At 58.5% G+C, this 12,266-nt stretch overlaps 1 protein-coding gene across 7 annotated transcripts; it reads left to right on the top strand.

Annotated features, from left to right (window-relative positions):
* Positions 1 to 290: 290 nt before the first annotated feature.
* LOC136149628 (septin-4) lies at positions 291 to 11,751 on the top strand. 7 transcript variants are annotated; one of them, XM_065910049.1, is made up of 12 exons: positions 296 to 401; positions 5,242 to 5,535; positions 5,885 to 5,978; positions 6,615 to 6,701; positions 7,174 to 7,297; positions 9,987 to 10,121; positions 10,235 to 10,352; positions 10,444 to 10,545; positions 10,745 to 10,841; positions 10,934 to 11,096; positions 11,249 to 11,348; positions 11,529 to 11,751. In XM_065910049.1, the coding sequence occupies exons 1-12, from the start codon at positions 399 to 401 to the stop codon at positions 11,586 to 11,588; spliced, it is 1,377 nt and encodes a 458-aa protein (XP_065766121.1). In that variant the 5' UTR covers positions 296 to 398; the 3' UTR covers positions 11,589 to 11,751. The 7 variants fall into 7 exon arrangements, with proteins under 7 accessions (XP_065766123.1, XP_065766121.1, XP_065766124.1 ...); XM_065910052.1 differs by having other exon boundaries at positions 311 to 401; positions 5,242 to 5,285; XM_065910055.1 differs by lacking the exon at positions 296 to 401 and adding an exon at positions 2,973 to 3,187.
* Positions 11,752 to 12,266: the final 515 nt, after the last annotated feature.

Consider the following 12,266-nt stretch of genomic DNA (forward strand, 5'->3'; position numbering starts at 1 on the left):
CCTTTCTTTTTCTTTGGGGACTGGCTCAAGCCCCCGCGGTGCCGCGCCGCCTCGGCAGGCCACTCTTGAGGGGCTCAGGGAGAGCCAGATGACCAGCGAAGCCCTGCCCGATCGCCTCTCCGCACCCTGCCTCCGAGGGTCGCGAGCTGCAAGGCCCACCCTCAGGCCAGCGCAGCGGCCCCCGGCTCAGCCGGCGGGGGCCCGCTAGCCGCCGAGGTGCAGGCCCCGCCCCGGGGCCGCCCCGCCCCGCCCCGCCCCCGCCGCGGGCCCCGCCTCCAGCCGGTCCGCTCTCCGGGCGGCGGGAGGGGGCTGGCGGTGCTGCGAGGTCGGCGCGCAGCTCCGGCCGCGGGTCGCTCGGGCGCTGTCCAGGCGGAGCCGGCCCGGCCCGGGCTGCAGCCATGGTAAGGCGGGCGGGCGCGGGGCAGGGCCGGGCGCGCAGGGCCCGCTGCTCCCGGGCGGCTTCGCCGAGACCCGCGGGGCTGGAGGCGCTGTCGCCCGCCGCGGGCACGGGCAGGCGCTGGTGGCGGACGGCACTGCGTCGCTGCTCCCAAGTTTCTCCTTCTGATCCGAGCAGACACGAAGTGGGCCCCGGCCCCCGGGTTGCTGCCCGCTTCTTGGACGAAGGGGTGGGTCGGTGCAGGGTCGGAGAGGGCGGCGGTCGAGACGCGCAGGTGGGCTGGGGCGAGCGAGTCCGGCAGGGGCGGAGTTGAGGGTCCCCGCCCTTGCCTGGGTCAGCTGTTACCTGGGTGACCCTTCCTCACCCCCACCTACCCAGGGCTCAGGGACCAGCAGCAACTTCCTTTGGAAAACATACACAGGAGGCTCACAAACACTGCTGCCTCCCCGAGAGGGCTGGTGAGACGCTTGGGCCCTCCTCCCCACCGCCTGGCAAGGGGCCGCTCCTAGGCCCTTCCCACAGCACCCTCTGCCCAGGGACCTCTGAGAGAGAGCGGCCCAACCAGCACCCCACATCCCTCTGCCCCTGAGATAGGGACCCTAGGGAATCTTCCTCCTGCAGCATCCTACCTGTCCCCCCGCCCCCCCAAACCAGGTCCCTCTGCAGTGATGGGGGGTGGAGGGAACTCATTCCTGCCACCTGCCTGTGATGGGCGGAGAAGCAGTAACCGCAGCCGGCCTCTCTGGAGACCCCCAGGTAGGAAGTGTGGAGGTTTGACTGTGAGGGTGCCAGCTCTCGTCCTGACCTCAAGGCCAGAGCCTGCCACAGACACACTGTGCTGGGTGTCAGGGCCTTTAGGCCCTGCGCCAGCTTCTGCTTCCAGTCTGGAAGCCCCTCGCCTTTGCCCTCTGCGTGGGAGGCCCAGGCTGTTTACGGCAGTGGGAGATCTGTCGCTAGCCTGTGGGGCAGGATGTTGGCTGTGGGCAGCCTCCAGAAAGGCGCTCCCTGGGCCCTGTGGAATCAGGAGCTTCCAGGTCTGGACAGGCCAACCTTTTGGTCTCTTCTCTGTCAAGCTGTGTCCAGGCCGAGGCCCAAGTCTTGGCCAGGAAGTCTGGATGACACTGTGACCTTCCCCAAAGGGGGGTTCCTGGGAGAGGCCAAGTGGTGCCTGCCTTTATCCCTGCCCGCATCCTTCTCCCCACGTGGGGACAGACAACTGATGGTCCCGGGGTGGAAGCCGAGCGGAGCTCTGATTGTTCGTAGTGCCAAATGCCCTTAGTGCAGGGGCCGAGGGAGGCTTTTTCTGCCACACATTAAGTTCAGTTCAACTGAGGTCTTGGGGCTTCAACTTGGCTGAGTTGTAATTGGCCTGTTCCTCTGTAATTAAAGACACCCTGTCACGACCAGAGTCCTCTGCCTCAGGCCTCTGCCCTCCAGCCAGCCCCGTCCTTAGGCTGACGGGTTCACGACAAGCCAAACTTGTCTGTGAGGGTCTCTTTGTGAGAGGAGATGAGGGACCCAAGTGCTTGGGAGACCAGGGGGGAGAGCTCCCCAGCCTGGGAGCCCCCCAGGAGGGCTTAACTGGCATACAGAAAGAATGACCAGCTCATGTTAATAACCATCCTGTGACTTGAGCTGTCCCTTCTCTCCCCAGGTTCAAAGCAGCTTGAGGTGTACCTGTCATCTGGGAGTGCTTGCTTTCCTCAGCCTTCCTGGGACAGGGAAGGGCCGCTCACAATTGGACATTAAGGCCCTGAAATTAAGAGACTGTTCAGAGTCACAAAGGGTGTTTCTAGCTAAACTGGAAACACTGGCCTGTGGTCTGCCGGTCAGGTCTCCACGTGCGCAGGCCCAGCCAGGTCCCGCTCTATGTGTGTCCCGCCTGATCAGTAACTTGGAGCCTCTGGGATGCCAGCCTCTCCTCCCCCTGAGGTCGTGCCTCACAGAGACCACGTGTTAGCTGCTGATTCCCTGAGAGTGATGGGGGGATGGAAGGGATTTGGATGAGTTGAGAGGGCAGGTATCCTAGGATGGGAGGCGTCTGTATGGCAAAGCCCCTCTGCGCCTGGGGCCCTCCGCAGGGAAATCTCTGACGGCGATTTCTGAAGGTAGTGCAGTTCTCTGCTGGGAGGAACCCGCAGTGACACTGGGAAGAAAAGTGGGTCCATTCCCATGAGAACCTACACGCTGGGGACGGTAGGACACCCCACCCTACTTCAGCACTGCTTGAAGTTACGGTGAAAGAGAGAGGTTGGAATCCTTTGGGGATGAAGTCTCCTGGACCAGGTCACCTTGAGGACAGGGCTCAAGCCCCCGATAGGCCTCAGCATCCTTGGGGGTTAACAAGAGAAGCCAAGTGGATCAGGAGCCTGCAGACGGACTTGGGAGGCTGCTGCTCTGCCCACCATGGCAGGCAGCGGGCAGGCATCACAGGGGAGCCAATCAGAGGAGGACGGGACTGCAGAGGAAAGCAGCGGTCCCGCTGCAGCTGAGCTGTCCTTGGAGGGTGGGAGCCAAGGGAAGGGAGGAGGGAGGGGGTGGGGAACGACATTCCACAGGCTTTTTTGGCCCCTGACAGAGACAGGGGGGTCAGAGAGAAAGGGAGAGGAGCAAGTCAGGACGCTGGGTTACAAGAGCACCAAGACCAGGCTGTTTCTGTGCGTGAGGAACTTTGCCTGGCAGATAAAATTAGACCTAGAGCTTGCTGACAGGGAGTCTGAAGCGTGGGACATGGACCGTTCCCTGGGACGGCAAGGCAGTTCTGTCCCCGAGGAGAGGGCTGAAGCTGGGGTAAGGCTGCTCCGGGAAAGGGTGGACCTGCCTCGTCTTCCCCCTTGCGTTGGCTGGATCGGGGCTCAGAGGCAGAGAAGGATTGGGTCCGTGGCAGAGCTGGGGGGCCGATGAGGCCCCTGGGGTCCTGACCCCTTGGTTGGAGCTCCTGTGGGTCCCTCCTGTGCTCGCTGGAGGGAGAGTGGTGCTGGCGGCTCTCCTGGAAGGTCTGCAGGAGGCTGGGGGTCTCCTTCAGGGCCTTCCCTCCTCCCTGGGCTGCTGCCCCTCTGCTCAGCGCCCCTGGTGGAACCGGGCGGAGACAGCCCCCTGTCTCCCACCCTCAGTCTGCCCCCAGACGGACTTCTGGGTTCCTGTGGGGTTGTGCAGAGGGACAGGATTTCCCCAAATTCCCCAGACTCTTGGGCTGCCAGAAAACAAGACCTGTCACACACACTCCGCCCGCCCCCCCACCCGCATCCCTTCCCTGTTGCTGTATAATTAATCGTCTGAGCTGGGACACTTTGACAATTCTGCTAGGACAGCAAACATAAACCGGGATGAACGGTCACCCCACTGGACCCCAAGATACTGTGGGTGAGAAAAAGCCTGTTGGGTCAGGCCTGCCTCAGGATGTCTCTTCTGGTCAGTTGGCCCCCACACGCTGGTTCCAGTTTCAGGTTAAAAGACCCCTTTTCCTGTCCAGGCAAGCCCTGGAGACTGTGGCTCTAAGCCGGCGGGGGCACTTGAGAGGCTATAGCCCAGAAGTAGCTCTTTGGCGGCTTTTCCCTCTAGCCCCCTTCTAGTCCCTTCCCTCTGCAGAAAGCTGGCAGTGCGTAGGACTGCATCCCTCAGTTCTTCCCGCCCTAAACGGGAACCTGCTGAAGACGGTGGCTGTCATATCTCCCCTGACTGGGACTCCACTGTGGTCTGGGGTAGCCCCCACTAGCTTGGCCGATTCCCAGGGGGTGAGTCAGCCTGTGAAGCCGGCCCTTGTCCATTGTCTGGGGGTGGCACGTGGGTATTGTGAGGCAGAGCTGAGCCCAGCACCGCCAGGCACTCCACGAAGGGGGCTGGCCCCCAAAGGAGAGAGGAAGCTTCGGGGTCTAGAGCTCAGGGTCAGAGTAAGGGGGACGTGGCCAGTCTTCCCAGCTGGAGATGGTGGGGGGACAGGTCTCCGCAGAGGAGCCAGCCACTGTCTGCTCCCCCCACTCCCGTGTGCTTCACAGTTGAGGCCAGACCCCCTCCGGTACTGCCAGCTGAAGCCTAGCTCGGGGCAGGTGGCAGGGGGCAGGGAGCAGCCGGGGGCACCTCCTGCCTCTACAACCCTCACAGCTGGGGGCTGTCCGCAGTGTCCCCCCAGCCTCCCTCACCGGGTCCTTCCCACCCTCACGAGCATCAGCTGGCGTGTTTCCCCTTCGCCTCTGGAACCCAGGGCTCAGGGTCTGGAATCAGGGGGCTCAGGTCAGCTGCTCTGGGCTCCGGGAGTGAACACCTCCGGGAGAGTCGGCTCCCGAGTCCTGGGGCTCAGGGCTGCAGCGGCTGGAGTTGAAGAGCCCCCTGCTGGCTCCTGAGTCGCCCGGGGCTGGAGGCTCCCTTCTCCCCGCCCTGGCTCCCTCCCGCCTCCCCGCCCCTACCCGTCCTGGCGGTCTGCGCTCTCCTTCCATCCTGAGCCACGTTCTCCTCTCCGCTCTAATGCCTCTCTCTGCTCCGCTCATTCGGCCTGGCTTCCTGGCCTCTAGGGCAGTCCCTGGCCCTGGCGTGGAGGGGCAGCCTCGACCAGCACCCTGTTGCGAGGGAGCATCCAGACCGGAGCTGTCGGGTCCCCAGAGCGGTTGCTAGGGCGCCGGGGGCTGCTGCTGCTCCCTGGGGTCTCCTGCTGTCTCGGACCCTCGGCTGGGAGGCCTGTGAGCAGGGGAGGGTGGCAAGCGCTTCCTCTGGCTTGGCCGCCTGTGCAGCTTCCTTCCCTTCTAACCACACGTGCTTTCCTCTCTCCCTCTTGCCTTCTCCTGTCTTGCTCCTTCCTTCTTCCCTTCCTGTCACCGACCCGCCTACCCCACCCCGCCCCTGCCCCTCAGATCAAGCGCTTTCTGGAGGACGCGGATGACGCAGAACTGAACAAGTTCGTGAAGGATTTCCCAGGAAGCGAGACCTACCACCCACCAGAGGCCAAGACCTTGGTGCCCAGGCCCCAAATCCAGGAGCCGAGGCCTCAGGCTTCAGACCTCTGCCAGGATGACCTGGAGTTCAAACCCCCCTCGTGGCCCCAGCCCTCTGACAGCCAGCAGTACTTCTCTGCCTCAGCCCCCCTCAGTCCCTCAGCCCGGCCCCGCAGCCCGTGGGGCAAGCTCGATCCCTATGACTCCTCCGAGGTAGAGCCTCCAGCCCCCTCCATGCCGGGGAGGGAGCCCAGGGAGCCCCAGAAGTGTGTGTCGCGCGTGTGTGAGTTTGTGTGTGCACCCACACGTGGCTGGAGACGCGCTCTGTCCTGTGTTGGCCCCAGCTCTGTGGGGCCACCCCCGCGCCCCCCATGCATTGGAACCCAACAGTGTCAGCAGGGATAGGAGCCCAGCTGGTGGCCCCACCTGGGGCCTCAGAGGAGTGTGGCAGTGATCCTGGAAGGCTGGGCAAAGACCCAAGAGGCGGGGAGAAGGCTGGCGTTGGGTCCTGGGGTCCTTCAGCCCCTGCCCTAACGCACTCTGCTTTCTCGTCGTCCCCCAGGATGACAAGGAGTACGTGGGCTTTGCGACCCTCCCCAATCAAGTCCACCGGAAGTCTGTGAAGAAAGGCTTTGACTTTACCCTCATGGTGGCAGGTAGAGCAGGGGCTGGGCAGAGCTGGGCAAGAGGCGTTTCAGGTGGGGATGGTCCGTGTGTGTGTGTGGGGGGGGTATGGGTGTTAGTTGCTCAGTCGTGTCCGACTCTTTGTGACCGCATGGACTATAGCCCGCCAGGCTCCTCTGTCCATGGGATTCTCAGGGCAAGAATACTACAGAGGGTTGCCATTTCCTTCTCCAGGGGATCTTCCTGACCCAGGGGTGGAATGCAGGTCTCCTGCATTGCAAGAGGCTTCTTTACTGTCTGAGCCACTGGGGTATAGCCCGGGCAGGAGAAAGCAGCAAGTGGCCGGGCCTTTTTGCAGAACAGCCAGAAGCCGTAGGCGGCCCAAAGTCCGCATCCTATGTGCTGTGCGGGAGGGGGCAGTGATGAGGTCCAGAGAACCCTCAACCCTCAGGGTCCTAACATTTGCCTTGTGCTGTGTGACCCTGGGAACCCCTTATCCTCTCTGAGCCTCACTGGCTGGATAAGCTCTCCTGTCTGCTTGCTTCCAGCTCTTCTGTGTTTGGGTTAGTCTCTTCCCAGTGAGATAGGCAAGAAGCTCCCCCACAAACTTGGCCCAGTGGGGTGGCCTCCTGGTGACTGCTGTGTGCCTGTCCTGTCTCCCCCGTCAGGAGAGTCGGGTCTGGGGAAGTCCACGCTGGTCAACAGCCTCTTCCTCACGGATCTGTACCGGGACCGGAAGCTCCTCAGCGCAGAAGGTGAGGGAAGGAGCGTGGGGACAGGAGGGCAGAGCTGACCTGGGAAATGGAGCTCACTCGGGGTCTGGGGGATACAGGAAGCTGCGGCTTCCTAGAGAGCCTGCCACGTCTCTCCGGAGGGCTGTCCAGCCTGGCAGCCCACCAGCCAGCTCCCTAAAGACTTGGGTGCTGAAGCAGGGCAGGGGCCAGAATCCTCTCTGACCCCCCAAAGGATTCCAGGAATCCGAGAAAAGAGGCCGGAGCAGAGAAGAGGCTGGGGCTGGAGCCAACAGCCACCGGCATTTCCTGTGTTGGGAAATGTGCTCTTCGCTGGTTCCCAGAGAACAGACAGGCCCCCGGGCAGCCCCAGGGGGCGGGGCGGGGGCAGGGAGGGTGCGGCAGCCTGGGCAGCAGAGCTGGTTGGGATGGGCTGTGTGGTCCCAACTGGGCAGGTCCTTGGCCTCGCCCTGGCCTCAGTTTCCCCCTTCTCCAGAGCGTATCATGCAGACGGTGGAGATCACTAAGCATGCCGTGGACATAGAGGAGAAGGGTGTGAAGCTGCGGCTCACCATTGTGGACACACCAGGTTTTGGGGATGCTGTCAACAACACAGAGTGGTAGGTCTGACCGAGCACAGACCCTGCCCCCAGCCCACCCATTCCCTCCTCAGGCACACAGAGGTGCAGACACACCCCTGATGTCAGGAAGAAGGGGTGTGTGCCCTCGAGTGTGCCCCTGCCCCTTACTGGACGGCTGTCTCCTCTGTCAGGTGAGAGGGACAGCCTTGGGATAGATGACCGCTAGTGTTCCTTTGACTCTGACCTACAGTTCTAGAATAGGGGTGAGGGCACCCCCCTTTTTTGAGGGAAGAGCCTCAAAAAGCAAACATGTGAAAACATGTAGCAAAGGACCTGACATATAGCAGGTGCTCAATAATGGTCCCCCTCCCTCCATCTGTTCCTTTCACCAGCAACATTTTAGGTGCTACAAGCAAGTTATTAAAGGGGTGAGAGTGCATGGAAGGGTAGGGGAAGGTGAGAAAGAAGAGGCAAAGGGAAAGTGTGAGTGGAACTTTGTTTAAACTCCAAGCACCCTCTGGGCTACTTGCCAAAAGAAAAGTGGCTACTCGCCACTCCCCCCCCTCCATTACGCTTCCCTGGTGTCTCAGTGGTAAAGAATCTGCCTGCCAGTCCAGGAGGGTTCAATCCCTGGGTGGGGAAGATCCCCTGGAGAAGGAAAGGCAACCCACTCCAGTATTCTTGCCTGGAAACTCCCATGGACAGAGGAGCCTGGCGGGCTACAGTCCATGGGGTCACAAAACTGTCGGACACGACTTAGTGACTAAACAACAGCACCTCCCCACCTCCCCAGTCATCCCTGACATTTTTTTTTTCAGGAACTAGAAAGATGCTTAGATAGTGGTCAGACCTAAGGGAGTAGATGAGAGGAGAATGGGTGATAGAAACAGGGGGAAAGGTGGTGGTGCCTTTGTTAAGAACATTAGGTAGGGTGGTGCTGAGACTCCTGGACTGAGAATTCAGATCCTGACTCAGCATTTAGTAACTGCGTGATCTTGAGCAAATGACTGCACTCCCATTTCTTCAGTTGAAAAACTCTGGCTTTACCAGTTGATCTAAAAAATCATCTCAGAAAGATGCATGTAAATGTGCATTGAAAATTGTAAAGGGCTGTGTACACTACACTCATGGATTTAAAGACGATAATTGCAAAATAAATTTGCAGGATCAGTGCAAAATAAAAGTGCGGGGTCCCTTGTTCAAAATGATTAAGAATTTCAAGATGGCCACAGCAGAGAGTAAACCAGATGTGGGCCCTCTGAGTGTGGGGCCCGCGTGTGACCGCACAGGTCACATGCCTAGGAAGCCGGCCCTGGATGGTTGCCTCCCAGACTGATCAGGATCTCACAGATCCTTCTGTGACCTGAACGCACCTCACATGCTTTATCGTTACAACATGAGACCTTGGCTCAGTACACTGGTTCATCTTCAACTTCTTGATCCAAGCCTTGAGGGGAGGGCCACTTCGTACGTTCTTGCCGTAGTGCTGTGCTAGTGCGTAGTACATGGTCTCCGTAAATACTCCTGCTGGACTGAGGTGGCCTCCATGTCATCACCCTTCCTAATCTAGGAATATGTCTCAGCCAGCTGATTTGCCTTGAAATTCTAGTCCCAACCAATGCCTGTTTCCTGCTTTAGCGAGTATCGCTTCCTCCTTCAATTAGTCTACTTACTTCCTCTGACATTCCATAATGTAGTAATAATTCCACTTGCCTGGCACCTCCCAGTTTACAGTGGACCTGCACATGTGCTCATTTAGTCAGCCAGCAGGAATTTCTTGAGCACAGATTAGGTGTCCAGCCCATGCTGGACATTTTACAGGATTCAGAACAAGTATGAATAATCCTTGTCACTGGGAAGCTTACAGTCTAGTGGCAGTGGGAGTGGGAGAGGAGAGGGGGCAGGTCTCTAACATGTGTGTCAATCAGGCTAAACTTAGGTTAATAAATGGGTCAGGCAGTGTAGTGGCAAACACACTGAACTAGGAGTCAGAGTCCAGGAACTTGGATGGGTAGAGAATTTGCTGGCTAAAATGATCTGGATTAAGTCTCTTAGCTGCTCTGGATTTAGCTTCTTCATGTATAAGATGAGAACAATGATACTTATAATGTCCACCTATCAGGGCATCTATCAGTGGGGACAAAACTCAATAACAGCAGAGCAAGAGACTTGAAAACTGTGGTTCTTGAATATATATATTGAACATAGATATGGATGATATATACCATATATGTATATGACCTTCATGTGTGGTGAAGGGAAGGGAGAGCAGTGTGCATTGGTGTAGTCACAGGAACCTTTGTGGAAGAGTTGGCTCTTGGACATGGCTTTGAAGGATGGAGTGGGCTTGGAGAGGTGGAGGAGAGGCTGGACCCACCTGAATAAAGGCCCTGAGGTTGAACTGTGAGCCTGACTTAGGGCTGCCCTGGCCTCCAGTCGGTTTTCACTGCATCTTGCTAATCTTCCTGCTTTGTTTGGTCACCTGGGCTCTCTTCCTCTCATCACACTAAGGGTTTAACGACCTCTGCCCACGTGCCTCGTCTGATTTTCTATCAGGATGTTTGAGATGTACCGTGACCTACTCAGGTACCTCCCTGAAGATGCAATAAAGCAAGTTGGGGAAGAGCAAAGTCGAGAAAAGTCTGCCCAGGGCGTGGGCTGCTCGCAGCCCCAGATCTCACTAGGCAGTGCTCACTTGCAGTTTCTCTGCTTGTGTTCCCTGCCCCAGCTGGAAGCCTGTGGCTGAATACATCGACCAGCAGTTTGAGCAGTATTTCCGAGATGAGAGTGGCCTGAACCGCAAGAATATTCAAGATAACAGGGTGCACTGCTGCCTGTACTTCATCTCGCCCTTCGGCCACGGGTATGGTCTGAGCCTGAGGCTCCTGGCCCCACCAGGTGCTGCCAAGGGGACTGGCCAAGAGCACCCGGGGCAGGGCTGCCACTAGCAGGTGGTCACGGGTTCCTGTTCCCCAGGCTCCGGCCATTGGATGTTGAATTTATGAAGGCTCTGCATCAGCGGGTCAACATCGTGCCTATCCTGGCCAAGGCGGACACACTGACCCCTCCTGAAGTGGAGCGCAAGAAACGCAAAGTGAGGGGAGCTGGTGGGGGAGGGGAGCAGGTGGGCTCCTGGAAAGGTTGGAGTCCCCCCCAGATCCATGGGCCCCTCGTGTGTTTGCCAGATCCGGGAGGAGATTGAGCACTTTGGAATCAAGGTCTACCAGTTCCCAGACTGTGACTCTGATGAGGATGAGGACTTCAAATCACAGGACCTGGCCCTAAAGGTGGGGCCACCCCAGGGATCCCCTTCCCAGCTTGTTTCTTCTGGGTGGAAGAGGGAGTAGAATTCTGTGTAACGGGGAGGGGCTCTTGGGGTGGAAGAGGACCCTGGTTTCCCAGAATGAAGCAGAGGAAGATGAAGATACAGGCACAAAGGAACAGGTGAGAATGGGGGTGTTGAGAGACACCCCTAACTTCTTCCAGGAAAGCATCCCATTTGCTGTCATTGGCAGCAACACTGTGGTAGAGGCCAGAGGGCGTCGAGTTCGGGGCCGGCTCTACCCCTGGGGCATCGTGGAAGGTAAAGCACTGAGCTTGTGACAGGGTATCTCCTTGCCCTCAACGGGTCTCCTCTACCCGTGCCCCTGGCTGACCCCCAGCCTTGCTGTGCAGTGGAAAACCCAGGGCACTGCGACTTTGTGAAGCTGAGGACAATGCTGGTGCGTACTCACATGCAGGACCTGAAGGACGTGACGCGGGAGACGCATTATGAGAACTACCGGGCCCAGTGCATCCAGAGCATGACCCGCCTGGTGGTGAAAGAGCGGAATCGCAAGTATGGCCAAAGGCCGGGATGGAGCCGGCAGGGGCGGGGTCCCCAGCGCCGCCGCGGAGGAGACCAAGCCCCTCCTTTGTTCCGCAGACTCAGTCCAAGCAGGTGCTGGGGTTCCCCTAGCCTTACCAACCTCCTTTCCCCCTTCCCTTCAGCAAACTGACTCTAGAGAGTGGTACCGATTTCCCCCTTCCTGCCGTCCCACCAGGGACAGATCCAGAAACTGAGAGGCTGATCCGAGAGAAGGATGAGGAGGTGAGGCTAGTATGGGGTGGTAGGGGTTGCCAGCCTGAGAGGACCCCTGTTTAATTATAAACCCCATCACACCCCAGGGCTACCAAGGGCCCGACGGAAGGGATTAGAGGTTGGGCGGGGGGAGTCCCTAAATCTGTAGGACTCTGAGAGGCCCCACTTTGATGTGTGTGCCTGTTCCAGCTGCGGCGGATGCAGGAGATGCTGCACAAAATCCAAAGACAGATGAAGGAGACCCATTAGCTGGCTTTCAGCCCTGAATATTTAAACGCCGCCTCTTCGTCCTGCCTCTGTCGGCCCCTCCCAGCACCAGCTCTGCTCAGGCCCCTGCAGCTACTGCCACTTCGCCTTACATCCCTGCTGCCTCCCCAGAGACTCAGAGGAAATAAAGTTTAACAAATCTGTAGGTGGCTTCCGGTGTCACTGTCTGTATCTTTCCCATCTCATGGAAACCAAGAATTTGAAAGGTTGCTGGAGGAGGTGCTGATTTCTGGCTTTTAGTAGGGGCAGCAGAACAGGAAAAGCTTTCCCCTCCCATGACGAGTTCAGTCCCTGCCCATAATCCAGCCTGGCTAGTCCATCTTCCCGACGTTATCTGTCCTGCCTCTGTTATCTGGAGCCCATCATCTTTCCCACATATAGACGTTTTAGAATTGATACCTGCCCTCAAGAAAGCATGGTATTAATTGCATGCAGCCTCCCAACTTCATATTTCCTCCGTTTGGGGGGAAAGGGATATGCAGAATTAAACTGCACCCTAGGAAGCCTGTGATAGCGCACTGAACACACGTTGAAACCCCTGTAATCACCAAACACTATAGTGAGTGCTGGGAATGGAAAAAGTACAATCGTCGTCCTGTAAGAATTCAATATTCATTTAACAAATATTTATTAAGCATCTGCTAGGTTGCAGACTCTATT

The sequence above is a fragment of the Muntiacus reevesi genome, chromosome 18 (genome assembly GCF_963930625.1).
Source record: "Muntiacus reevesi chromosome 18, mMunRee1.1, whole genome shotgun sequence".
Classification (NCBI taxonomy): domain Eukaryota; kingdom Metazoa; phylum Chordata; class Mammalia; order Artiodactyla; family Cervidae; genus Muntiacus; species Muntiacus reevesi.